At 40.7% G+C, this 27,923-nt stretch overlaps 1 protein-coding gene across 1 annotated transcript; it reads left to right on the forward strand.

Moving 5' to 3' along the window:
• On the forward strand, window positions 1-27,923 carry UBE2W (ubiquitin conjugating enzyme E2 W). The gene is made up of 6 exons (XM_084849274.1): window positions 1-109; window positions 11,306-11,397; window positions 19,930-20,032; window positions 22,830-22,985; window positions 25,205-25,280; window positions 26,478-27,923. The coding sequence occupies exons 2-6, from the start codon at window positions 11,357-11,359 to the stop codon at window positions 26,555-26,557; spliced, it is 456 nt and encodes a 151-aa protein (XP_084705400.1). The 5' UTR covers window positions 1-109; window positions 11,306-11,356; the 3' UTR covers window positions 26,558-27,923.

Genomic DNA, 27,923 nt, shown 5'->3' on the forward strand with positions numbered 1-27,923 from the left:
GCCCGGCCGAGGAGGGGACGACAGAGGAGGCAGAAAGGAGGTCGCCTTCTCCCCCCGGGGCGCGGGCGGGGGCGAGGCCGCGCCGGGCTCGGACCAGGAAGGAGAGCAGGTGCGTGGCGGCCCGGCTCTTCCTTAGGTGCGGCTCCGGGCTGGGGCACGGCTTGGCCTGGGTTGGCTGGCGGTGGATGTGGGAAGAGGCGCTACGCGGGCCTGCTTGCCGTGACAGGTCTGCTCGCCCCTCTGGTTCCGTGTGTGCGTGTGCGCGCGCGCGCGTTTTCTCCTCATTAGTCTGGAACTTCTTCTCTTCACAGACCTTTTCCATGTAGGGTTGCTGCGAAGGGCCTGAGGGGTGTGCATGTGACAGGGTTTGTAGGCCACGGGGGGCCACTCAGAGTCAGGAAATGTGGCAAGTCTTCTCAGTGCCCTCCTCCCATTCTTTCAAACATTCGTCATTGTGTGTTTTGTTTCAGTAGGAGTGGCAGTAGCCATGCAGTCGCCACTTCAGGCCAGCCTTTCTCTCTCAGTTGCTTTGGGTTTTTACCCTACTGTGTCTGGTCTCCTGGGCAGGCTAGGTGTGGGCAGACGTCAGGCTTGTGGAATCTACTCTTCGTTTTTACTTCTCTAGAACCCCAACTTCCACCAACTGAGCCAAGTTCAAAGTAGTGGCTGGTGGAGCTGGAGTGAGACTCAAAATGACAGCCTCACTCACTCATTGTGCCACACGCTGGAATGTGATGACCTGCATATACAAGTACAGATCTACATGCAAACTACTACTGATCGGGGATTCTAATAGCGTATTTGTGGTGGTGGTGGTGGGGAGCCTTTAGTTTTACTTTTGGTAGTTAGAACCGTTGTTAGTAATCCAGCGATCTGCAGCAAATTATCCAGTGATGTACCGGTAGATCTTGGCCTACCGTCTGCCCGCCCCTGCCCTAGACTTCAGATTGAGAATGAGGTTTGAAAGCGGTGAAAACTCCAGTTGAAATATCACCTTGGCCAAATACTCCCCCAGTTTGTCCCCACCCATACTCCTCTATCTTATATATTGTAAAGGTTACTGAGATAATGTTATTGAAATAATGTACGTGAAACACTTTAGGAAAGATGCTAGATAAATGAATTAATAAATAAAATATAAATTGCATGAATAAATAAATAACACCTATCTACTGTTTTTCCTAGAATATTTTTTAAAGACTTATACCATGGAGATCAAGTACAAACATTTTTAAGGTACCAAAGAGTTCCTGTAGCTTTTAAAATCAGCAGTGTGTGATATTCTGGCTTCCACTTAAAATTAATGTTAAAAGATTAGAAGTAACCTAAAACAAGTAAAATACATAATCAAATAGGATATTAATTATGAAAAATTGTCAAACCAGACATCTGGAATCTGCTGTGGATGTGATTAAATTTTCTGTAACCTGCTTTTGGTTTATATAGATCTAATTTTGACAACATGACAGCCCACTGTGGGTTAATTAACTCTTGAGGTGGCATGGTGCATGCCAGCTGCCATTATGAATATGCAAGCCCCAGCCTGGGTGGGGGCTATTTGAGGGTTAAACAACACTTGTGTAACCTTAAAATGGACCATGTTTAATCAAATAACCCCCACTGTCGGAGTTTGGCCAACATAACAAGCCACTGCAGAACCTGGCCGGGGCTTCCATATTCATAATGGTGGCTGGGACGCACTAAAGCTCTTTACAGGTAAATTAACCCACGATGGGCTTTCATGTCGTGTGAAATGGCCCAGAGTAAAAACACAACATGCAAGTGTATAAATAAATAAATGTACTTTTAACTTTTGAGAGCAGGAGTGCACAGTCTTTTGGGCCTGAGGATTAGATGTGATGCAGGCTTGGGGGTCAGGGGCCAAACATACGAGCACACGTGCATATACACACATGTGAGCACACACATCCCAGGGATCCTGATACAGATAATTCATCACTGCTAGTAGCAGTGGGGAATACATGATCAGTATGAGGATTACTGTGGGTGGCATGGAGAGATTTCTCTTCACCCCCTCCCCCAGTGATCCCGATATAGATTACTCTTCCTCACTGCTGACACCAGCAAGGAAATAGCTACCTGTAGCAAGATTGCTGGGGGAGGGAATTCAGCAGCAGCATGGAGGATCACAAGTCCCTTGGGGGGCACAAATAAGGCCTTGGGGGAGGCTTCATGCACACCTTGGGGCATGAGATGTGCGTACCTTATTTAGAACAATACTGAATAAAACATTAAAAACATTTAACATCTAGAGATGTAAATTTTCTGGAAATTGAGGCCATGGAAAAAAAACATTTTTTCCCGGGGGGGGGGGGGGGTCAGAAAGAACAAATGGGGGGGGGCCTGAAAAATTAGCAATATTTTTTAGCTCTTAGCTCTTTAGATTTGTAAACAGCCTTCCCCAACCTGGTGCCTTCCAGATATTTTGGACTTCAGCTCCCATCAGTCTCAGGCAGCATGGCCAGTGGTCAGGAATGCTAGGCACTGTACTCGAAAACATCCAGAGGGCTGCTTTAGGCAGCCTTTCTATTCCTAAAGTTATTTTAAGTATAACTTAGTTTGCTCATAAAATTTTCATCTTTTAAAAGTAAACACGGTTAGTACATTTGTAATTGTTGTCTGATTAGATTAGAACTACATGAAATGATTGCTACAACATCAGAATCACAGGAATCTATAGAACAAAATCCAAACTGTCAAGAATACACAGCGGTGACTCTACTCACATGTTGGGAAACTGAGCATAAATGTCCATCAGTAAAATATTCTTTAGATCAATAATTTTAATAAGGAATGAAAGAAGTAACTATTCTGGGAATCTTACAGAGAGGATTAAAAAAACGTTTCCCCCCATGGCTTCATTATTTCCAGACATTTTACATCTCTAGTCTTTCTAAAAAGTGTTCTTATTACGTAGGTTTTAGAAATCATTTTGTGGGAAGTAAAGGCTGGGTAACAATATAAAAATACTTTGTCCTAAATTCTAAAAGAAAATATTTCATAATCTAAAGCTGTTCAATTTTTCCAATTTTCGGGGGAAAAAACATGGTTCTTGGAAAAAATGGATTTTCCGATTTTTCCGGGGTGGGGGGTTTCCAGGCCTTCACAGTTTTGAACAGATTGATGGACAGAAGTCTAAGAAACTTGTTTATCTACAGTCTGAATCTCCAGTCTGGTTTTATTTAATGTGCTGACATTTTAGAAGGCTGACTTACAAAATTGCATTGAAGCAGTGGGAGGATATTGCTTTTAAAATGCACAAGCTATAACAGTGACTTGTGGAACATAGAAAGCACATAAAGACAACCAAATGTTTTTTTGGATTTTCTTTTTTCTCTGCTGTACAGCTTCTAACTTTTATTTAGTTATTTTATTTAGAGCGCAATCCTATCCATGTTTAGACAGAAAAAAATCCTACAACTCCCAGCATTCCCCAGCCAACATAGGATTGTGCCCTTAGTTATTTAGTATTCACACTATGCAATAAGGCTTCAGTCCCATTGGGGCATAGTACTTAGTATACATCTAGAGGATTGCACTGTCAGAAAGCATGTAAGGTTCTCAGTTCTGTGACTGCAAAAGTACTACTGAAAGAATCTTTTACTCAAGGTAGAAATTGTGTTGTATTAGTTCCTTCATCTTTTTCTTGGTAACTTTCTGACATTGGTGGAACCCATTGTAGTTCTTGTTTCTTATTGTACATGCTGTTCTACCAAGGGTATTTATTAAACTTTCAGATATTATGCTAGGGATTCCTTTTTTCCCCTAGGCAATTTGATCAGAGAATCAAGGGAATGGATCAAACATTGTTTATTTCCAGTGTATGTATCTGTATAACATTATGGAGCACTCTTGACTACTTGGAATAGAGATTCTATTCACTTAGGGAGCAATCCTATCTAGATAGGTGGCCACCTCTGAACTTGGAGGCGACTGCCTATCCAAAGCAGGGCAGGAGAAGCACAGAGGAGATCGTTCCCTCCGCGCTTCTCCTGCCCTGCTTTTTCGGCTAGACAGCTGATTGCGGCTGTGTAGCTGCGGGAGGACGGAGTAGGGAAGGAGGCTGCTGTACAACACACAGAACGCCCCCAGCCATGCCCCTTTCCAGTCGCTCCATGCTCCTCTTGCAAGCGCGGAGGATGGGGCTGTTCCACGCTGCCTCTAAGGCATGCGCAGGGGATGGGAGCAGGTCAGTTCTCCAGGAACCGACCTCTGAGCGTGGGCTCCAAGATAGGTTCCCGGAAAACAGCATATCCTATGGCCGTCTAGCCACTGTCTAGTGGCCATAGGATTGCTCTCTTAGTGAAGGAGTCATAGAACAAAACATTATAACAATTGTATATTTGTAATTTAGTTATTTAGTAGCAATACATTTCCCAAAGAGGGAAATTAGTAAAAGTTATGTACCTTATTGTATTCTACATTTTCTATAGAGGGTTTTGTGGCTTCTTAAAGCCTAATGTATTTGTCATAAGCTTTCTCTATAGTCCACTTCATCAGATGCATGTTTCAGATTTACAGTTCGGGGGGGTGCTATTTGAATGTTGTGTGTGTGTGTGTGTCTGTGTTGGGGGGCACAGGGGAAGAATTGTAAACAGTAAGGTCAGAAGAGAATTAAATGCAGAAAGTACTGAGAGACACAGTCACATTATGAACAGTGGTCATTCATAAAACAATTACTTCTGATAATACAAACATCCTGGCACTAGGTATTTAAATCAGGCATTCCTCAGACTAAAATATCTACCCAACAAAGTGAAAAAAACAGCCAGATTGACAAGGACATACTGGTACCCTGTAACAAAAAGAGAAAACAGAACACCACTTGAGGTCGCTACAGTTCCAACCTAAACCACTCAAACATATCAGTGATCTACAGCCCATCCTGGGCAATGACACTTCCCTCTCACTGGCCTTGAGTGGTAAGCCTATACTTGCTAACAGTATATCTGGCAACACTATTACAGGAGCTAGTAATATCACATATAACGTCAGAGGTTCATATACTTGCTTATCTTCCAATGTGATATTTTTCCCTCTTCTGTCAGCAGTACCCTTCTTCATTCTACATAGGGCAAAACAGGCCAACTTCTGAGGAAAATAATAGATGAACACAAATCTGACATCAGAAATGGCGCCATCGCCAAGGGCTTCAGTAGGGATAAAGGATTTTTATCACAGTACGTGTACCAGTTGGTTTATCTAGTACCAGAATGTTTCTGTTATCAGCAGCAACTGTTTTGTGAAAGACCACTCTCAGTACTTTCTACATGAATTTTCTTCTGACCTCACTGTTTACAATTCTTTCCCCCTCCCCACCACCATATGTACTGTCTATAAACCTGAAACTCTCAATAACATTTCATGCATCTGATGAAGTTGGCTATAGTCCACAGAAGCTAATGTCAGAATAAATTTGTTAGTCTTTAAGGTGCTACAAGACTCTGTTTTTGCTGCATGAGGCTAACAGAGCGACTCCTTTGGAAATTGTCACATTTTCTAAACTATATCAGTTTAACTACCTAGAAGAGGATGAAACTTTAAAAAAAAATCTTGCATTACATGCATGAATTGCACTAAGCAAGTGTAATAATCGAAGATTTTAAAAAATCTAGCAGTTTAAATAGTAGCTCTAGTGTGTGTTTCATAATCTATTTTACTACTACTACTAGCACTGGAAGTTGCCTTCTAAGGAGGAAGTGGGCTAATTTGGGGGCAGTGGATGAGTACATTGGTACAAATTGCCATGAAGCTTGCTAGATGGCCTAGGGCAAATAATCTCTTGACCTTAACTGTGTCATTAAAAAGCATCTGTTATATATCCTTTTATCAAACACATCTGCAGGGAAATGGCTTAAAATACTGGTGACACATCTTAGCAGCATGAAATGCTAACCAAATACTATGTTGTATAATATACTAGCACAGTCCTAAATGTTTTTGCGTTTGTGTTGTTGATACAGTTTAGGATTGGGATATGTGTAAAAAGTCTAATCCATTCTTGAGAGAAAACACTAATTGATATTTACGTTGTCTTGTGAAATCAAATAGGTTTAGACACAGTATAGATGCTATGGGAAACTATGGTTTCCTGGAATGGGAATGAGCTCTCCTGCACCTCTTTTGTGCTCATGAAAAGGAGATCAGAAGGTTTTGCTGCCAAGTTTAAAGAAACCCCAGTTTCCTGTGACACCCAGACTCTTGAGTATTGATTTGCTTAAATAATGATTAGTGAGAACAAGCAGAGTCAGTGTTTTCAGATCATGGCTTGTCCTGAAACCATAATTTAATAAACCACATTTCCCTGAGTTTGACTATTACAAGGAATTGTAGTTTATTTAAAATAAGAAGTGATTGCTTCTGATCTCCTGGAGCATGAAAGAGGATGAATCACAGTGAATAGTTTTACCAAGACTCTCCAATCCCAATGCTTTGGGGGAAGGAAGTTGAATATATGGCAGCTCTTATTTATTTACAGTATTTGTATACTGCTCCACATCCAAAGACCTCGGAGCGGTGAACAGCAAATGGGATGAGAGCCAGTGTGGTGTAGTGGCTAGGGCGTTGGACTGGGAGTCGGGAGATCTGGGTTCTAGTCCCAGCTCGGCCATGGAAGCTAACTGGGTGACTTTGGGCCAGTCACAGACTTTCAGCCCAACCTACCTCATAGGGTTGTTGTTGTGGGGATAAAATGGAGAGGAGGAGGATTATGTATGCTGCCTTGGGTTCCTTACAGAGGAAAAAAGGCAGGATATAAATGTAATAAGTCAATAAATAGAATAAAGAGTAAAAACACCATTTTAAAATTTTATTTTTTTAAGAAGAAACATAGTTCTGATAAAACCAAGTTTAATAAACTGCCTCTTGTCACTCGAGGAAGGAATAGCAATGTTTTCAAGAGGTGCTGAAAGCAACACAACATTGGTGCCTGCCTGACCTCCAAAGACAGGGAATTCCATAGTAAGGGGGCCATCACACTGAAGGCGTTTTTCCTGGTGGACTCCAATCAGGCCATGAGCCCATGTGGAATCACCAGGAACATGTCTTCTGATAACCTCAGCGACTGGGCAGGTTGGTAAGGGAGAAGGTATCCTGGTCCCAAGTTGTTTAGGGCTTTGTAGGCTAGCACTAAAACCTTAAACCTGGCCCAGTAGTAAAGAGACAGCCAGTGTGGTTCCTTCAGCAAAGGAGTTGCATGCTGAAAAGGGGCAGATCCCGATAACAAAGGATAACAGCCAAGCTGCTGTGTTGTGCACCAGCTCCAGTTTCCGGACCAGCCTTGAGGGGAGCCTCACATAGAGCGTATTGCGGTAACCCAGTCTTGAGGTTGCTAATGCCTGTACCACCGTGGCCAAGCTGTCCCTGTCCGGGAGAGGCTGTAGCTGGTGAACCAGCCAAAGGTGGTAAAGGGCACTCCAAGCCACCACAGGCACTTGGCCCTCCAACGACAGTGTTGGATCTTGGAGTACTCCCAGACTACAAACCTGATGAACAGGCAATGATCCTATCTCCCAGACTTGGGAACCACTCACCCACAGGGCAATCATCTTGCCAGGATTCAGCTTCAGTTTATTGGCCCTCATCCATCCCATTACTGAGTCTAGGCACTGATCCAAGACTTGCACAGCCTCTCCTAGTTCAGATGTCTCAGGGAGATAGAGCTGCATGTCATTAGCATACTGATGGTATTTGGCTCCAAATCCCCTAATGACCGCTCCCAGCGGTTTCATATAGATGTTAAACAGCACTGGGGAACGAGGTGGTACCCTGCAGAACCCTGTAGCTCAGTTGCCAAGGGGCCGAGGAATAGTCACCCAATGTTGTTTTCTGAAATAGGACTGGAACCACACTAACACAGTACCTCCAATACCCATCCCACGGAATCGATCCGGGAGCATACCAAGGTTGATGGTATCAGAACTAGCTCCTTGCTAGTTCTTTCTCACAAGAGCAGGATTGTTAAAAGAAGTTTGGTGGAATCTATGGGACCTGGGAGAGTGGAGCGTTGGTTGCTTCTTTGGGAAATGCGGGATGTTCATGTCCTTCTGCCTCTGTATACTCCACTTCCATCATGTACCCCTGTCCTATTGCACTTTCTGTGACTTTGATGCCAACTGAGCACAAAACAAAAAAAGTCTTAAACTGTTTTTCATTCATCATATCCTTCTGAATGAAGCACCCATCCTTCTGAATTTTTGCAGGTTTCTTTCATAGAGATATCTCTATGACATGCCATTTTCATACAAACTGCTTCCCCCAAATCCCACACAGGGAATAAAGGAAAGTGAATCACTCCCCCCCCCCCAATTCGAACACTCTCCTCCCATGAAAAAAGCTATCTTTCTGAAATTTTGCAAGCTTCTTAACTAGGGCTACCTCTACACTGTATGTCATTTTCATAACAATCCCCTACAAAAAACCCATAGAGGGATAAGCACATCCTTTTTCTCTTTTTTTTGGAAACCCCCAAAACTGACAGTTGCTCTTGCACAAGGCTCCCTGCACCTATTCTTCTGAAACTTGGCATTCCAACCATTGCCCTACATAAGTACACAATGCCCATGTGAAGGGATCTCCATAGCACTCAGCAGAGCCTGTCTCTTTCACCCCTCCCCCTGCATGAACACTTGCTAACAGTATGCTTGGGTAGTCCAGGAAATGGGAAGACTGGGCGTCTCCCGTACCCTGTTCAATCCTTGCCTTCTGCTGAAGCAGGCTACTTGAATTTCTGAGGATGAATAACTTAACCAAGGAAGGGAAAGGGGGATTGGGATCTATGTCAGACATTCACAGATCTCCCATTCGCTATAATGGCCTGTTGTGCTGCCTGTGTTCATGTGCTAAGGTAGGTAAATAGAACTCTGAGCCCTACAACAGCCTATTCACACATGGATGCTGTACCATTATATGGGAATGGATTGTGTCTTAATTGTTTTACATTTGAAAGTAATGAGGATTTATTAATAATAAAGTATGTGGAATGTAGTAGATTAAGTCCAGACAATAAGACGGATATCCTGTGGGGTGGACTGAGGAATAATACATAACAAAATAACTTTTAGTATCCTCTTCAATTAACCTTATAGTTACTGCCTTTGCATTTGAAGGCTGACGTAGTTTTGTACAATTCATTATGGCCCAGTAGTTTTATAATAGATTTGTCTTTTACAGACACCTGTAGTAATTCATCTTGCTTATTTCCTTTTTTAAAATGTTCTTTTTGCTAATAGCCTACTAATTAGCCATCGGGGGAACCCTGGATATTCTGATTGAGACCCCAGGAGGGCTGGATTTGGCCCCCGGGCCTGAGGTTCTTCACCCCTAATCTAAATTATGTGAAAATACTCACTGTATGAAATTGCAGTTGTGTTTTGAGATCTTTGAAAATGCCAATGTTCGCTTAATTGTCAGATAATTCACAGTGCCTTTCCATAATTAAGAGCTTGTACCTGAAATGAACAGAATCATTGTATGTTCAGTTATAGTTAGTGATTACTTACTATGCCAGCTGTGATTGGTGAGCTTTTTTTTCCGCTTCACTATGCAGAACTCTTCATTTCATAGAATCGTAGGGTTGGAAGGGGTCTACAAGACCATCAAGTCCAACCCCCTGCTCATTGCAGGAAGCCTGATTCCCAGGCGGTCTCCCATCCGAAGACTAACCAGCGCTGACCCTGCTTAGCTTACGAGATCAGACGAGATCAGGCACATCCAGCAACTTTATTTGCATCTAGTCATGCTGTGGTGGTGGCTCAGATTTCACTGCTTTCCCCCCTATAATCTCCTAGTAGGAGAAGGATCAAGGGCAGTGTCTATGAAGAATGTTTTCATGCTGCTTTAGGCTTCCTGCTCTTTTAAGTGAAGCTGAAACACCAGTATTTATGAAGTTGTTTTGCATCTCTCTCTTACCCCCACCCCTGCCTCTTCTTTTTGGATTCCCTCATACTTCTAGGTTTCTGTATCACTGTCTGTGATGCAGTTGCATATTTCATGCTTGAACTGTTTAGTTTTTTCTTCATGCATGTTAACTCATGTATCAGCTATACTGAATCATTGGATGACCACTGAAAAACACCCAGATACTTCTTTTTTTTTTCAATTATGTGTAAGGAAAAAGATATCAATTTCACCCAATTTCACATTACTTTTACCCAATCATAGTCTTCAACTGTTTGCTTTGGCACTGAACATTGTACATACCAGTTTGCACCAATAAGAGTGCATTCATGCAGCTTATGAAATTGATGTGCGGAAATCACTTCCTGGTGACTTCACCACATTAATTGCCTGATCCTGTGCGTGTTTACTCAGAAGTAAGTCTTTCTATATTCAGTGGGGCTTACCCCCAAGTAAGTATGCACAAGATTATAGCCTGAAAGAATGTAAATCATCTTGGATATTAATCTTTTTGAAGCTGTACTGTACACGTGCACAGTTATTTGGCATAACTAATATTAGGGGCAGATGAAATTAATAAAGAAATTGTGCTTTCAACTTAACTTATGAATGCTCAGTAGATGTTCATTGAGGCTGCTCTGTATGGTCTCCAAACTATTGGTAGAGTCCTTAAGATTAATTGTAATTTAAAAAAAAAAATCCAGTGCTCATTGTGGCAAAGAGATTTTTGAAGATGGTCCATCTGAGGGATAAATTAGAGGTCAAAAAGGAGAATCTCCAGATATTTAGAATCTAAAGTCATATTTAAGGCATTCCAAAGTGCCTTAAAAGGTTTTTAAAGGTTTCAAAGGTAGTTTCTTAGAAACGGCAGTCCCTTCTGTTTCTAAAGTGGTTTCCTATATGGCATGGGTGGCTGCTATTTGGGAATGCAAGCCCCAAGTCCTATTGGCTGTGAGGAACTAGTGCTCTAGTTCTCTGGATCCCAACAATTATGTTTTTGAATATATAAGCTAATTTCATGTTTTGAGAAGGCGGCTTATATCTTTGAATATTACTGCTACAACTTAACATTAGTGTTGCACCAGTATCTAGGATTCATAGTACCAAGAAAAGGAACTTGGCCTACTTCTCAGTATATGAGGAGTTCTTTCTAGAAACTGAAGTGCCACACAAGACACAAAACTAAAGATCAGTAGTGGCTTAGAAATAATACAATGTCATTTTGGCTCTTTTAAAATAAAAGGAGTATTTTTATTTATGTTTTAAGGTGTAAATAGCATGTTGTTGGGCAACATTGTGTGTTGCTTAGCAGTGATGTGTACTAGAAAGTAGGAAGTTTAAGGAATATATACTTTATGAAGTATTTTAAAAATTCTTTGTGTTATAGAAGAGACTACAGAAAGAGCTATTGGCTTTACAAAATGACCCACCACCAGGAATGACCTTGAATGAAAAGAGTGTACAAAATTCAATTACACAGTGAGTGTCTACATTTTCATAACTTCTTTTCTAGCTGAAATTGAAAATGGGCATGATGGGGGCGTTTTCTGGATAATGTATTGCTTACAAAAAGTAAAAAATACAATTTCTGATATATGCATGTACATTAATTATATTTATAAATGTGGTGTAGTATACTGATAGATAATTAGTATGCGGTTTACACAGTTGGCCTTGTTTTGTTACTCCCAAAGTTTACTTCTATAACTCTTGAGCTGGCTGGGGTAGAATCCAGGCAACAAATGAAAGAGCCAGAATTCTGAGGGAAGAAAAAAAAAACCACTTCTAGTGTGCTGTTACTGTTTTCAGGCTTGTCCTCTCCCACAAGGCTTTGTTCCCTTACCCTTTACTTATCTGCTTGCCCAATCCCCACCAAAAATCGTGAGAACCACTTTGTTACCATCCACCTCTTCTGCTGGCATTGGTGTATTTATTTCTTTATTTGCTGGACTCTGAACTGTCTTAGCTGCTGGTTGTAATACATTACACTGGTAGCTGACAGACTGCAGTTGATATTTGAGGCTTTTTCCACTTATGGTCAAATTCAGTCGTTGTTTTGTTTTGTTTTTAAGAATACATGTTGTCCTTCAGTTTAAAAGCTCCCAGGTGGCTAACATAGTCATATAATAAATGCGAGTAAATTAGACTGTATTTCCATAAGCTGGTGCTTTGCTTCTACTTCAGTTGAAAAATAAATCAAAATGAATAGGAATAAAAAAACAGTACTTTGACCCCTGGCTAGTATAATGTAATTTTAGAACTGGACCATCAAATCTGCATGTCACTAGCTTTTATTGCTTTTACATACCTAGCATTTAATATCTGCTTTAAGGGCCCCAATTGTAATTGTGTATTAAAATGTAACTTAAGTTCACCCTGACTGAGGAAGATAGATCCCTTGGTGGATCATTGCATTGAGGACTCAGAGCTGCATGTGCAGTTCCCAGAGCTGGATTCAGGGGGGAAAGGGGGAAAGCAAGAGTAGATTTTGTGGAGGATAACTGTGTTCTCTGCACATTATGCTAGTAAAGGGTGCAATGTTTAATTTCTAAAGAGAGGTGCTGGGACTCATGCCTGAGCAAAAGTCATGCCACATATCCTGTATGGCTAGATCCTTAATTCTAAGAGGGGTGGATGGGGGTGCACAGAATAGACTTGATACAACATAATGTAATACATAACCAATCATGCAGAATTTTATGTAGTCAATAGCAAAATATGCAGAAAAACAAATAATTGTATAGAAAAACCGCATCATTTATTTCTGACACAACTTGACAAACTCTTTCTGAAGGAAACTTTCTTAACAAGTAAAGCAGTTTATCTCCTCACCCTCAATACTGGAGGAGGTCTGCAGCCCCTTGGCAGAAAAACTGTTTTGATCGCCAATCCTAAAAACATTAGCAGTTCAATTAGTTCTGAAATACATCAGGAAAAAAGGGGCACCACAGATAAGATGTAGTCGTTCAGTAAGAGAATTGCATTTTGCCATGTGGTCACTTCACACATTCCAGAACTTAAAACTTAGTATGGAAAACATTCCAAAGTTTATCCCTGCTGAGTCCTAGCACAAACGAATCCTTGGGCAAGAAAAGTTTTTCTCTGTAGTTAAGCAGGAGTGTTTTTTGTTTGTTTGTACACAAGAAATTTGTGTGGGCATATGAGTTCCTTGCTTTTGGGGGAAAAGGAAATCGAAAGTGGGGCTGTGGGAAAATATATCACACAGCCTAGGGGCGGATGTTTTGTGGTGCTGGCTTCAGTGGAGTGAGGTAGACATGCAAAGGAGGCTGTGACCTAGGGAACCCACAGTGTGTGGGTATGCTGGGGGCAGGGTGCCAAATTTGAAATATTGGGTTAGATCCAGATTGTGACCCAGTTTTCACATCATGGCTGATTCCTGGGTTGTTTAACCCAGGAATTGGCGGGGTATATTGAAGCAAGTGCACTGCCTCCCGCCTGCTCACCACTTCTACTTTCAATGAACAACCCAAGAATGCCCCGTTCATGACATATGAACCCAGAAACTCTGAGTTGTTTACCCCTATACAACCCAGAGCAAGGGTCCTCAACCTTTTTGCACCCATGGGCACATTTGGGAGTTTGAGAAACTGCTGTGGGCACCACCACAAAATGGCTCCCACAGAGGATATGGTAAGTCACATAATGGCTGCTGTGCAGGGCCTGGCTAGTCAAAAGTTAGCTAAAGAGGTCAGGATGGAAAAGAGAAATCATAAGGCTAGAGGCTGGGAAGGAGGGAGAAATAACAAGTCGGAGGGGTAGAGAAGAGAGAGAGAGCAAGGCTAGAAAGGGAAAGAAAGTAGGCTACCCTATCATTTTTCAAGCTTCTATTTAAAAACAAAAAAATTGAAGGGTACAGGGAGTGGACAGCTTTGTGGACACTATTGGAAGTCCCCGTGAGCACTGTTGGGAACCCCTGCCCAGAGTTTCCATGTTGTTCGATCATGCAAACCAAGTCTTAGTCATACTGAGATTAGACCCACTGAAATCACAACTAGCTTAAGTCCCATTTATTTCAGTGGATCTACTTTAAGCTATGACTAAATCTGGATCTACTCCATTGCTTAGAATTTGTTAAACAAAACTTTGACTATAGACCATTTACTTCCACAGTAATGTGCACCATTACTTAGGTTTTTCTTTACCTATTCACCACTCCTCCCATCCCCCCTTTATTGTATAATTATATGTTACTTGTATATGTTGCTTGTATGTGTAAAAACTAAAAATGGGAAGGGAGAAAAACTTAATTCAGTTTCAGATATGACTCCTACTTCAGTAGGGGCTCTTAAAAAGATAAATGGTACATTAAAATCAATGCAAAATGTTATAATTAACCTCTTTTCGTATACTTCCTCTATAAATGATCCAGAATAGGTAGCAGTCAGAAATTTTGAATTAGGTGAGTATTGGTTGAGATATGCGTAAGGGCGTAAGAATATAAGGAGAGCCCTTCTGGGTCAGACCAAAGGCCTATCTAATACAGCATTCTATTCCCAAAGTGGACAGACAGACCCCTATGGGAAGCCCGCAAGCAGGACATAATTGCAATAGCAACCTCCCATTCATGTTCTCCAGCAACTAGTACCCAGAGGCATACTGCCTCTAATAGTGGAGGTAATATATAGCCATGATGACTAGTAGCCACTGATAGCCTCCATGACCTTGTGTAATCCCCTTTTAAAGTCATCCAAGTTGGCGAACACATTACATCTTTTGGTAGAGAATTCTTTAGTTTGACTATGTGCTGTGTGAAAAAATACTTCCTTTTGTTTGTCTTGAATCTCCCACCATTCAATGTCACTGGATGGCTGTTAGATCTAGTATTGAGAGAGAGAGAATCTCCCTATCCACTTCTTGCACACCATGCATAATTTTATACACCTCTATCATGCCTTCCTTTCTTGCCTTTTTTCTAAGCTAAAAAGCCTCAAAACGTTGCAACTGTTCCTCATAGGATAGTTGCTGCAGACTACACCATTTCCAAGTGTGGTCACATGTAGATTTGCATAAAGGCGTTATATTAGCAAGTTTTATTTTCAATTCCTTTCCTAATTATCTCCAACATGGAATTTGCCATTTTTACAGCACCTGCACACTTGGTTGACATTTTCATCAGGTTATCTATCATAGACACAAGATACCTTTCCCAGTCAGTTACCCTGTTAGCTTATATGTGATGTTTCTCCAATCTGCATCACTTTAAACTTTCTTATATTGAACCACATTTGCCATTTTAATACCCATTCCCCCAGTTAGGAGATATTGTTTTGGAGCTCTTTGCTGTCTCTTTTTTGTTTTAACTACTCTAAATAAGTGTTAGTATGCATTTTCATTCTGCATTGAGAAACCTTTGGGCTGAAAAGTGAGAAATGTTTTAACATGCACTTTGAATTGTGTTCAAAGAGGATTGCAGTCAGTATAGGTATAATCTTTTCCTAAGTGCTTGCCCCTGTTAAAAGGCTGCCATATTGTATACTAGCAGAAACGTCTGATAACATTATAAAGTAGATCAATATTGTTTTAAGTATAAGTGAGAGGATTATAAAACAATAAAAGGACACAATAAAACTGGTACAAAAATTACTAAGTGCAATTCTGTGCACACCTATTTGGAAGTAAGTTCTATTGAACAAAGTAGGAGTTAATTCTACATAAATATGCATAAGGTTGTATGAATACAGGATATTGGTATTTAAATATGGGTTCTAATTCTTGTGCGGTGGATACAGTTCTATGTCTTGTCTTTACTGTTGCTGCCAGCCATGTTCCTCAACTGCATCATTAGGATATGTATAAAATTATCGGTAGTAATTTAAGAGAAAACTTTAAACATCTCATTCCTTTTAATAGCTAACTCTGATAGTTGACTGCCAACAGGATTGGTGCCAAAATGGGGCTGCTGAGAGGTAGGAGTGAGGTATCAGTATGCTTGAGTGAACCCCCTGGTATGCAGAAGTACGAAACATAACAATTGAAAAAGAAAGGGGACAAAAAAATCAGAAAACAGTCTTATGAGGACTAGCATATGGCCTCTAGGAGCCATAGAGTATTTAGTGTCAGAAAAGAAAAAGATACATTAGGTGAAATCCAATCATGTCCATGCACATTGTGAGTGGAAAAAATTCCTCTTCGCCCTGCAGCCCTCCTACCCACAAAGTCTACTCTGGATGGTTGGGGGACTCTCCAGAGCACGTTTGGGGTGGCATGTGGTGTGCTCGGAGGAGAGAAATCAGAAGTCCCTTTATACTGAACCTAGTATAAGAAGCGTTGTAGAATTTTTGCAGTATATGTTATGGAATGGCATAGAGGTGGGCAAGTGAGGAGCAGTAGGGGTCTTGATAAGCACAGAGCAAGAAATTTTAAAGCTTACCTCTGCACCGTAGATGGACTGTTTTGACATAATAGTATACCTGAGTTTTTAAAAAGCATCAACTTCAGCGAGAATAGGTTCTGTCAATAGCAACTTGCCAAAAGGATTTTTAAAAAATTAATATATATCTTAGCTGACTTTCAAGATGATGGTCTTCCCAAGGTGCCTTACAATATAAAACAGTAAAATTCAATATAAAATTATAAATGCACCCTAAAATTTAAACAGCTTTAAGACTGTAGCCATTAAATTAAAAGAGGCTTGCTCCCTGGGAGGAAAGCTATGGCAAACCTAGACACATAGTAAGAAGCAGAGACATCACCTTGTCGACAAAGATTCATATAATCAAAGCTATGGTTTTCCCAGAAGCAACGTATGGCTGTGAGAGCTGGACTCTAAGGAAGGCTGAGCGCTGAAGAATTGATGCTTTCAAACTGTGGTGCTGGAGAAGACTCTGACGAGTCCCCTGGAGTGCAAGGAGGTCAAATCAGTCCATCCTAAAGGAAATCAACCCTGAGTACTCATTGGAAGGCCAGATACTGAAGCTCAAATATTTTGGCCACCTAATGCGAAGAGAACACTCCCTGGAAAAGACCCTGATGCTAGGAAAGATCGAAGGGAAAAGGAGAAGGGGACGGCAGAGGATAAGATGGCTAGATAGCATCACCAATGTGAGGAATATGAACTTGAGCACACTCTGGGAGAGAGCGGAGGACAGGAAGGCCTGGCGTGCTATGGTCCATGGGGTCACAAAGAGACGGACACGACTTAACAACTGAACAAAGTCAAAATAAAATACAATTTTAAATATTTAAGAGCAGCAAATACCATAAAACCTTTTCAGTTAAGAGCCAGAGAGAACAGATATATTTTTAAAGTCCTCTTAAAAGCAGCCATTTCCGTACAGTACAGGAAGCCACTGAAAAGGCCCTCTTTTTAGTGCCCACCAACCGTACTTGGTGGTGGGCCAGTAGGTAGGGCCTCCAAAGATTATCATAAAGCACGGACAGGTACGTAGGGTGTAGACAGTCTTGCAAATAACCTGGACCCAAACCATTTAGGCCTTTAAACATCAACACCAGCATTTTGAATTGGGCCCAGAAATGCACTGGCAACCAGTGTAGCTTGTACAGAATTGGTGTAATATGATCTGGCCATCTAGCTCCAAGAAGTGCACAGGCATCCACATTCTGTACCAGCTGAAATTTCCAAGTCATCTTCAAAGGTAGTTCCATGTAGAGTGCATTACAGTAGTCTAGTCTGGGTATACCTAGTCAACTGGCTGTAACTGAGGCTAGGTCCGCTTTCTCTAGGTAGGGTCACAGCTGATGTAACAACAGTTTGGTAAAAGGCACTCCTGGCTACTATCACTGCCTTTGCTTCCACAGTCAGCAATGAAGCCAGAAGGATCTCCAAGCTATAGACTCGGTCCTTCAGGGGGAGATGCAACTTCATCAAAACCAGTTGAATCCTTCTGTCCAGATCAGTAAAGTACTTCTGTCTTGTCTGGATTAAACTTCAGCTTCTATCTATCCCATAACCACTCCAAGCACTTATTCAAAAGTTCCACAGCCTTCCTAGGATTAATAGGTGGAAAACGAAGGTAGAACTGTTGCATCACCTGCATAGTGGTGATACTGTAGACTAAACCTCCAGATGACTTCTTCCAGTGGATTTATGTAGATGTTAACTAGCATAGGGGACAAGTGGGTACCCCAAAGGCCATGGGACAGAGCAAAAGTCCCTCAGCACTACCTTTTGAGAGCGACCAGTCATGTGGGATCAGAGCCATCATAATATCATGCTCCCTCAGCCCAGCTAGGCATTCTAGAAGATATTTGGCCACTGCCACCCCCTGGTGTGGCCCCCACCACCATCCACTGCCTCCCTGCTGCCCCCAAAATTTGTTTTTTGTTTACCAAAAAAGAAAAGAAAAAAGGCTTCCATAGCAGTTACTGAGTGCCAAAAGGGTTAATTTTAGCTTGGACATAAACTAAACTTAATCCTTATAGCATTCTGTAGTGCTGTGGTATTGTTTGTTACTTTGCTTTTGCTTTGCTTTGCTTTTTGCTTTTTCACAGGGTGCAGAAATTGCCCTCCCAAATTTGCCCACCCCTAGTCTAGAAAGATTCATGATTGATGGTATCGAAAGCCACTGAGAGGTCCAGGAGAATTAGTAGGGTCGCACTGCCCCAGTTCATTTCCCAGCTTAAGTCATCCACCAGCATGACCAAGGCTGTTTCTGAACCAAATAGGTCCAACTAATCAGTATCTTCCAAAACTACCTGGATTTGAGAGGATACCACCCATTCTACTAGTCAGCGTTGTGCAGATGCAATGGTGGTAGAGAAGTATGACTTCTTCCCTGCCATCATCCCCACAAAGGAGGCCCAATAATGGGCTGTCACTTTCGTTCAGTCATATTCACTGTACGTTTTCTGCCATTTGCGCTTTAATTGTCAGCCTAGTTGTTTCATAGCCTTCTGTTCCTCAGAATACCAAGGAACTGACCGGGCTCTACAATTTGCTTGAGAACATTTGGGAGCAATCATATTAATTGATTTTATGTCGTCCCCTCATTCCATGCAGTGGAATGATGTCCTCCCCTCATTCCATGCAGTGACCAAGGACTCAACAGGACCACTAGCCGATCAAGATTTGCTAATAAAGAAAATCAGTTTGTTATTGCTTGAACTGGAATTGAATAACCAGGCAGGGTAACCCCTGTTTTTTTAGTTCTCTGAAGCCAATACTGGAGCAACTCTGTTTAGCTCCTCCAGTATTGGCTGCTGTTAGAAACTCATAATTGGTAATGGCCTGAATTATATTACAGGTTTCTCTAATATGTCAGGCAAACTTCAGCTGGAGATAGGAGATAGTAGACTGGTAGGAGATAGTAGACTGACTGTGCAATCCTATACATGCCTACTAAGAAATCCCAATGAATTCAATAGGGTTTATTCCCAGGTAAGTGGGAATAGGATTGCAGCCTGGAAGTACAATTCAGAGATTTCTTTAGACATGGCCAAGGACCTGAGGGTATGCAGAGAGACCCTTTCTGTTGTTGTTGTTGTTGTTGTTGTTGTTTTAATGTAATCATCAGATCTCCATACAATACGAAAAACTGCTTTTAAAACACTGAGATTTATCGTGGGGAAAAGCCCTTTGCAAACCATTGTCAAAACCTGCTATGTTGAGTTATTCATTGACCTGGTTCAGATGACGCGACAGTTCACCATGGTTAAATAACCCTTGGAGCGCTGTGGCACATGCCAGCCACCATTATGAATATGCAAGTCCTGGCTGGGGGTTGCTATGGCTTGTCGTATGGTCTGAGCAACCCTCACATTCACAGTCTGTTTTAGGATTTAGCGTGGATTTTTAACCCTCCAATAACTCCCTCTGCCTGGGTTCAGAACGCAACAAGCCACAGCAACCCCTGGCCAAGGGTTACATATTCATCATGGCGGCTGGGATGCACTGCAGCTCCTCGCAGGTAAATTACCCCGTGATGGGCTGTTGTGCCATGCAACCATGCCCGTTTTATGTTCTGGATTGCGTCTGTTAAAGCAAGAAGACAATCAGTCTTCTCACATTTGTAATCCATTTTATTTCCAAAGGTGGATTGTAGACATGGAAGGTGCTTCTGGAACATTATATGAAGGGGAGAAATTTCAACTGCTATTTAAATTCAGTAGTCGTTATCCATTTGACTCTCCTCAGGTAATTTACACAGTCATATGTTTAGCTTAAATTTTAAAATGTTTGTATGGTAAATGTTGAATATAGATTGATTAGAACTCGACCTTTAGTTGTTCAGAGAACAGCAAGGGGGTCTGTGGGTTGGGTTCTGTTTTTATTCTGTGACTGTTATGTTTTATTGTATTTTAATATGTTTTATTTTATTTTAAATTATTTTGTAAGCTGCCTTGGGTGCCATTTTTGGCAGAAAGGCATGGTATAAATCAAATAAATAAGTAAGAATAGTTTAACCATAGATCTAACACCTAATTATCCCCCCTAGTCCTTTCAGTGTAATTTCTGGTCACAGCAGCAGATTGTGGGCTATATCACATATAGCACATTCTCATCTCTTTACAAGTAAAGATATGTCTCCTTCTTTGTGCTCAGAGGAACTTTGGCTATGTGTCTGTGACTTGAACATTGCTCACCGAACTAGTACAGGCTGGATTAAAGTTATAAGTAATATGGTTGGCCAAACCTAAAAATACTGTGTGTCTTCTATGACTTGTTTATATTTTTGTGAAAATACATGTATCTTAAGACCTAAGCACTAAAAACTTGAAGTTTTCTTTCCAGTGTCTCTATTATAGGTGGCTTGCTTCTGCTTCCTATGTTTTATGTATGTAATTAGTGCACTTTTTATTAGATAAAATTGGCCTGAAAGTCTTATTTAGGCTTTTAATAGTGTGGTGACAGAAATAAGGCAAGTGATTGGTCTTATGATGAAAGAATGGAGCTATGACTTTAAAGTTCTCCTGCAACAACTGGACTGTTAAGTGTTATAAAACGCTTTAGGCGCTAATCTAACTCCATTGTCCCATTTAATTTGAATTGCCTGCCTTATTTGTCTGTTCCACAAGATACTGTGCTAAAACCTAACCCTTTTCCCACAACAGTTGATGTCCATTAATTGGCCGCTTGCCCTACCTTATCCTTACAAGAACTTTATGAGGTAGGTTAAAACAAGATAACTCAGTGGCGCAAGGTCATTCAGCTTCGTGGCTGAATGGGGATTTGAACTTGGGTCCAGCCCTAGTCAGACACTCTAACCTCTACATGACATGGGCTCTCATAAACCCAGGAGAGCCACTAGTGAGTTAGATGGACCAGTTGTCTAACTTCGTATCAGGCAACTTCCTATGAAAATGACAACGTCACTGAAAATTACTTTAAATTCACATGTTGGCATTTGACACTAACACATCATCAAACTGTTGACAGTGTGGCTTTAGAAAAACAAATGAAGAGCAGACATGATGCTTATGTGATGGGTTTGTTCACTGATACAAATGTATTGGAATTTGAGACCAAATAATGGAAATTACAGGAACTAGGTATTGTGGGAACAAGAAAGAACTCACAATAATTAGGTGGTAGCAGGTAAAAGATCCCCAAAGGCAACCCCATGTGGAGTGTATTGCAATAGTCTGATCAGTATACTACAATATAGAGAAAGTAGAATGTGATTAATACTGTGTGTGTGTGTGTGTGTGTGTGTGTGTTTTCGAAATTGGTAAACAACAAGTCTGTTTAGTTGGATTGAAATGATATATTTTCATGGACTATAGATTTCGGATCAGTAAACTAAAGAATTGTGTAATGGCTGTTATAAAATATAAACGTGTTATAGGCAATGGGTTGGATCCAGATTTAATCATGACTAGGAGTGCACGAAAGCCACTTACCTGGCCTCGCAGCTTGCTTCGCGGTGGGGGGGAGGCACTTCGCTGCTCCCCCCGAAGTTCAGGCTGGGGGGGGAGGCTTCCCGCCTCACCCGGCCGAAATTCAGGCCGGGGGGGAGGCTTCCTGCCTCGCCCGGCCGAAATTCAGGCTGGGGAGAAGGCGCCTCGCCCGACCGCGAAATAAAAAGTTAAAAAAACAAACAAAACGCCCCCGTGATAGGCTACGTGACGATTAACGTAGCCTATCACGGCTAGATCTGCAAAGTCAGCCGTGATAGGCTACGTAAATCGTCACGTAGCCTATCACGGGTGACTTAAAAAAAAAAAAAGCGCATACGCAAATGGCGGCCCCCATAGGGAGCCGCCATTCGCGTTCCTTATTTGGTCGCTGTAGTCTACGTAAATCTTTACGTAGACTACGGCGAAAATAAGGGCAATGCAAATAGCGTTGCCCTTATTTTCGCCGTAGTCTACGTAATCTTTATGTAGACTACAGTGACCAAATAAGGAACGTGAATGGCGGCTCCCTATGGGGGCCGCCATTAGCCGTACGCGCTTTTTTTTTTTTTTAAGTCACCCGTGATAGGCTATGTGACGATTTACGTAGCCTATCACAGCTGACTTTGCAAATCTAGCCGTGATAGGCTACGTTAATCGTCACGTAGCCTATCACGGGGGCGGTTTTTTGTTTTTTTTTTAACTTTTATTGGAATGGTGGTGGCGGCAGCCGGTCAAAAGACCGGCTGCCGCCTCTGCCCCTGTCGAAGACCTGACGAACCGCCTCCGGGAGGGACATTCGGGAAAGGTAAGTCCCATCCGGGGGGGGGGGGGGGCGGAGAATTTCTCCCCGAAACTACTTTGGGGGGCCAAACACGTTGGCACTCGGCCCCCCGAAGTTTCGGGGAGAGATTCTCCCCCATCCCTAATCATGACTAACATGTCCCATTGATTTCAGTGAGTCTACTCTAGGTATGAATAAGTCTGGATCCACTATATCTTTTCCTATTAATATTTAATATTTTATAACTGATGTTATATGCTTTTTGAAATATTATGTCAATAAAATGTTAATTGCATTTTTGTTTTCTTTTTAGGTCATGTTTACTGGTGAAAATATTCCTGTTCATCCTCATGTTTATAGCAATGGTCATATCTGTTTATCTATTCTAACAGAAGACTGGTCTCCAGCTCTTTCAGTGCAATCAGTTTGTCTTAGCATTATTAGCATGCTTTCCAGCTGCAAAGAAAAGGTAAGACTTCAGAAAGCATTTTAGCTTTGGTGTTTTAAATCTGTATTTTAAATCTCTGCATTGCTGCTAGGTTTTATTCTGGTTGTACTGTTATATGTGGTTTTAAGCATTCATATTTTATATTGTTTTATGCTGCGCTTTGTGGTTTTAATTTTTGTGAACCACCCAGAGAGCTTTGGCTATTGGGCAGTATAGAAATGAAATAAATAAACAGTAAGTGATAGAAAGAAGATCTCCTATTCTAAAGCTGAGGTTTTACTGATACTTATTAAAATATCCTTTCTAAGGATGCCAAATAGTCTGACAACTCTAAGGTAAGAGAGTGGAATGCTAGAACTGAAGGTCAAGTCATTGTTCATTTGTAAATGTTATCTTCTATTAGGTGAGTTAGTTTATACAAGGATAAATGTTTTGAGTAGAACAAAGAAATTTATTTTGCTTATGCAGTAAAAATAAACATTAGGATTGCATAGGGCATATATGAATTCAGGTTACTGAATTAGTTCTTTCCAGAGGGGTAGCTGTTTTAGTCTGTTGCAGCAAAAACAATGAAGAGTCTTGTGGTACCTTAAAGACTAACATTATGGCATAAGCTTTCATGGACACTGCCCACTTCCTGAGGTGCATGAAATGTTAACTTCAAATTGTCAGATGCATATACAGATGCTGGAGAAGGTGGGAAATGTACATTGTGTTGTTAGAAGGAACTGAAATACAAAAAGTACAGACAGTGATAGATATCTTAACATTCACAAAACGTTGTTGGGTGGTAACACAGATATCATTGGAATGGTGAGCCAGTTAACATATGTACTGTGATGAAACCTTTGTCCCTATTCAGAGTTGAATCCCTTGATGAATTGTACTTCAGCAATTTTGTATTGTTACCTTTCTTTGAAATTGCTTTAAGTTTGTGTGCAATAGCACCCTCCCACCCCTAAGCAATTGTTATTGAGAGGCATACAGACTCTGGTACTGGTGGTTATATTTGGCCATCATTACTGCTTGCCATTGATAGGCTTATCTTCCATCAATTTATCTAATCCCCTTTTAAAGCTATCCAACTTGATGGCCATTACTACATCTTGTAGTAGTGAATTCTATAGTTTTGACTATGTGCTATGTAAAGAAGTACTTCCTTTTGTCTGTCCTGAATTTCCCAGCATTCAGCTGCATTGGATGACCCTGAGTTCTATTTTTATATAAGACAAAGAAAAATGTCTCCCTATCTATTTTCTCTACACTATGCATAATTTTATTCATTATATTTCTGTACTTCTGTCATGCCCTGCCTTACTTGCCTTTTTTCTAAGCTAACCCCCCCCCCCCCCAAATGTTGTAACGTTTCTTCATAAGTGAACACTTGTATGCTATGTTGTCTGTGCTGGGACACTTCTGATCTAGATTTAAAAGGAACACATGCAAAAGCACATTAAGCAAGCATAGCAGACTTAAGTTTCAAAACCAGGTGAAGTTTACAACTAAGTCTGCCATAATTCTCATTACCTATGGGGGCAAAATGCAATGTTAGTAGTGTGTGGTTCTTTACACAAGGGGTATAGTTGGAAGAGGAATTTCTTGCCAGTAAATTCAAAGGGGTTTTTTCCCTGGAAAATCAAACTTCCTTTGTTTGAAAAATTCACCCTTGGGTGTTGATTCTGCCGCAGACTGCTACTTAAGGTACAACAAAGGCATGTCTGCTTCCAACATGCAGTTCTCTTCTAGATAAAAAGCTTCTGTGGATGGACGGTCTTCATGCTTAATTCCTCTGGGCTTGTACTGTGTTTCATTAAACAGGCACAAAAGAAACAAAGGTTCAAACTTTGGGATCATACAGTTCTCTTAGAATTTGGCTTGCAATGTGGGCATGTTGCCACTAGATGTCTTCATATCATTTTCCTACAGCAAAACTAACTCAGAGGAAGTTTATTTTCCCTCAGACGGAGCAGGGAGGTTGTTTGATGTAGGGTACGATGCAAGCCATCTTTTGCGCACCTTTGTCCGAGCTGTGGTAAAAGTCCAGCACTTAAGACAAGAAATAATAAAATGTTGAAGGGAGGTTAAAAATATTGCAAATCAACAAAGTCTCAGAAAAAAGGAAAAGCAAATGAACTCCAACCTTGCCCATTGTATTAATGCATTTTTTAAAATGACTTTTTTTCTTGCATATATGCGGCCTATATTTAATATATTGATTTGTTGAATCTTCTTTATTACAGAGACGACCACCAGATAATTCATTTTATGTAAGAACATGTAACAAGAATCCAAAGAAAACAAAATGGTGGTATCATGGTAAGTATTTTATCTTGAAGAAATGTTCTGCGGAATGAACAAGATAAATTGCAAAACTACCTGTATAAATTTTAAATACTGAGTTTCTTAATAATATTCACTAATAAGCAATACAACTCAATGCATCTCAACTGCTTGCAAACAACTGGGTTTAGATTTGCCTTACTGAGCACATTATGTGGGTTACAGCTAGGGATGTCAGAGAAATCCACCACGGATTCAAATGAGACTCTGGAATCCTTGGCGGAACGGCCCCACTTACCTCCGCTCCAGGAGGATTCTGGACGGAATGGCATTCAGCTGCTTGAGGCTTAACCGGAGCTGTTCACCTCCACGCTGATGGCCATTTTTCTTTAAAAAATGGCAATCGGCAGGATGTGCCCATAGAGTTATACGCAAAATAGAGCTGTGAATCTTGCGTATAAGTCTATGTGTCCATAGATCGTTCCAGACTCCCCTTCCCATTCCAGGCCAGCTCTATTTTGCATATAAGTCTATGGCCACATCCTGCCGATCGCCATTTTTTAAAGAAAAATGGCGATCGGCGTGGAGGCGAATGGATCCAGGTAAGCCTCCCTCAAGCTGGGCAGCTCCGCAGAATCCTCGCGGAGTGGAGCTGCTCCGGAGGATTCGGGGGGGGGGCGGATTGCGGCCCCCCCGGGCAGATTCCCCACCAGAACGGAAGGTGGGGAATCCGTACATCCCCAGTTACAGCTATAGCTCAGTGCTAGAGCACATGCAATATATGTGGAAAGTCCCAGGTTCAGTCCTTGGCAACTCTAGTAGCAGGTTTAGTTTGGAAAGACCTATGCCTAGGACTGTGGAAAGTCACTTCCATGATAGTAGACAGTCGTGGGACAAATGAACCAATCTGTGTAGAATACTTGTGGAATAATTACCATCAGTGGTATCCTGTTACTACTGGATATCAAATCTATAGAATGGATAGAATTGTTTTTATTTAAAGGATAGTGTTCTATGTCAAAGAAGGCAAAGTGTACAATAAATTAAAAATGTTTATAGAACAGACAAGTCACATATGTTAATCTGTGTTACCACATGTATTGTTAGTTGGTATTCATGCATTAAAGATCTTTGAAGATTTTGGTTATCAATACAGTATACTACATATTATTTTTTTGTTTTGCTTTAAAGATGACACTTGTTGATGTCACCATTTTGTGATTCTCCTAACAGAAGATAGTCCTACTGAGAAAATGAGCACTTTGATTATTCACTCTTTGAACTTTCATCTCCTGACTGGAAGTGACAAATAGGCAATGAAGACTACTTCCTTGGACTGCATTTTTACTAGTGTGCATTCTGGGCACATGTTGATCGCTGGTTCAGGCCATGCTACTGACATGCTTTTCTTAGTCATACGGTAATAATGCAGGTGTCAGAAAATGTCAGACTTCAGTTTTTTTTTTAACTTTTGGAAGAATTCCAGGTCTTCATGTATTGTGCAATAATATGAATTTCTTGACGGCTTTGGTGTATCCATTGCTGGCAAAAGATTGTATCAGGAAACTTATACCCCTGCCACAAGAAAAGTTAGATGCATGATAGAGCCTATGAAAAGTTTTAAGTATATTGGGATTATAAGTAACCTTCATGTTGAAAGCCACCTAATTGTTTAGCTATGGATTCTGTGCACTGTGATCAAAAAACTAGTAGCGTGAGTTAAAACATGCTTAGCTAAAGAACTAATAAGATCATTGCATATTTACTGAACTGTCAATGATTTGACAAGGAAGATTTTTCAAGTTATATCAGCAGAGAGGTACGTACTATCTTATCCCTATGATGAAATAGATACCTTTTGTGTGTGTATTATATTTCTGAAGCAAAAGTATGAATAAAATGGGGTAGGAGTGATTTAATCAAGGCAAAGTTCTAGAAATGGGAACAGATGGCAGTGATACAACTGATTTGCTGCAGCCCATGATTGGGCTTGTTAATATGTACACTAGAGCTGTTTTCCAAGTAGATTGCACACTGTTATTTCATACTAGCCTTCAGCATGAGCCCTGTTGCCTACACAATATTTCATTTATTTATATGTTTGGATTTTTTTTTTTTTAGTTCACTGTTTTGTTTTGTTTTTTTGGTTGTGTTGTATGTCATTTTTGAATGTTACAAAACAATATTTTCACTGAAAAGCTGTCAGAAGATATTTTCTTGTAAATTATTTCTTTACCTTGTAAACATTTATCTTGTCTTTTAATCCTGTACTATAAAGGAAGAAATACATTTTGGACAGAGATGAACTGTTTTGACAAAAAAGTGTGGATCTTTTTATTTAAGCTTAGACAAATATATATTTTTCTTATCTTCCTTGTCCCATACAGCCATAGCAATTTTTCCAGGTTTTTTTCTTCAAAGATCTGACTACAACTAGATTTACCTTTTTATATAGAAAAGCAATTGTTAAAAATAGTGAATTGTTCTTCACCTCTATGTAATTTTATGATATTGCATCTAGGCTGTCTTTTTAGGAAGCACTGATGTGTCTTTTATAAACTTACTACCTTTACACATATGCAAAGTTTCTATTTCAATGCTCTTTTTAATGTTGCCTTATTGTTGCACTAAAAAAATCAAACCTAGTAGTTAATAAATGAATGTCTGAATTGAGTAAAA

Source organism: Heloderma suspectum, chromosome 4, assembly GCF_057233095.1.
Source record: "Heloderma suspectum isolate Gila_16-S chromosome 4, 16-S_ref, whole genome shotgun sequence".
NCBI lineage: Eukaryota > Metazoa > Chordata > Lepidosauria > Squamata > Helodermatidae > Heloderma > Heloderma suspectum.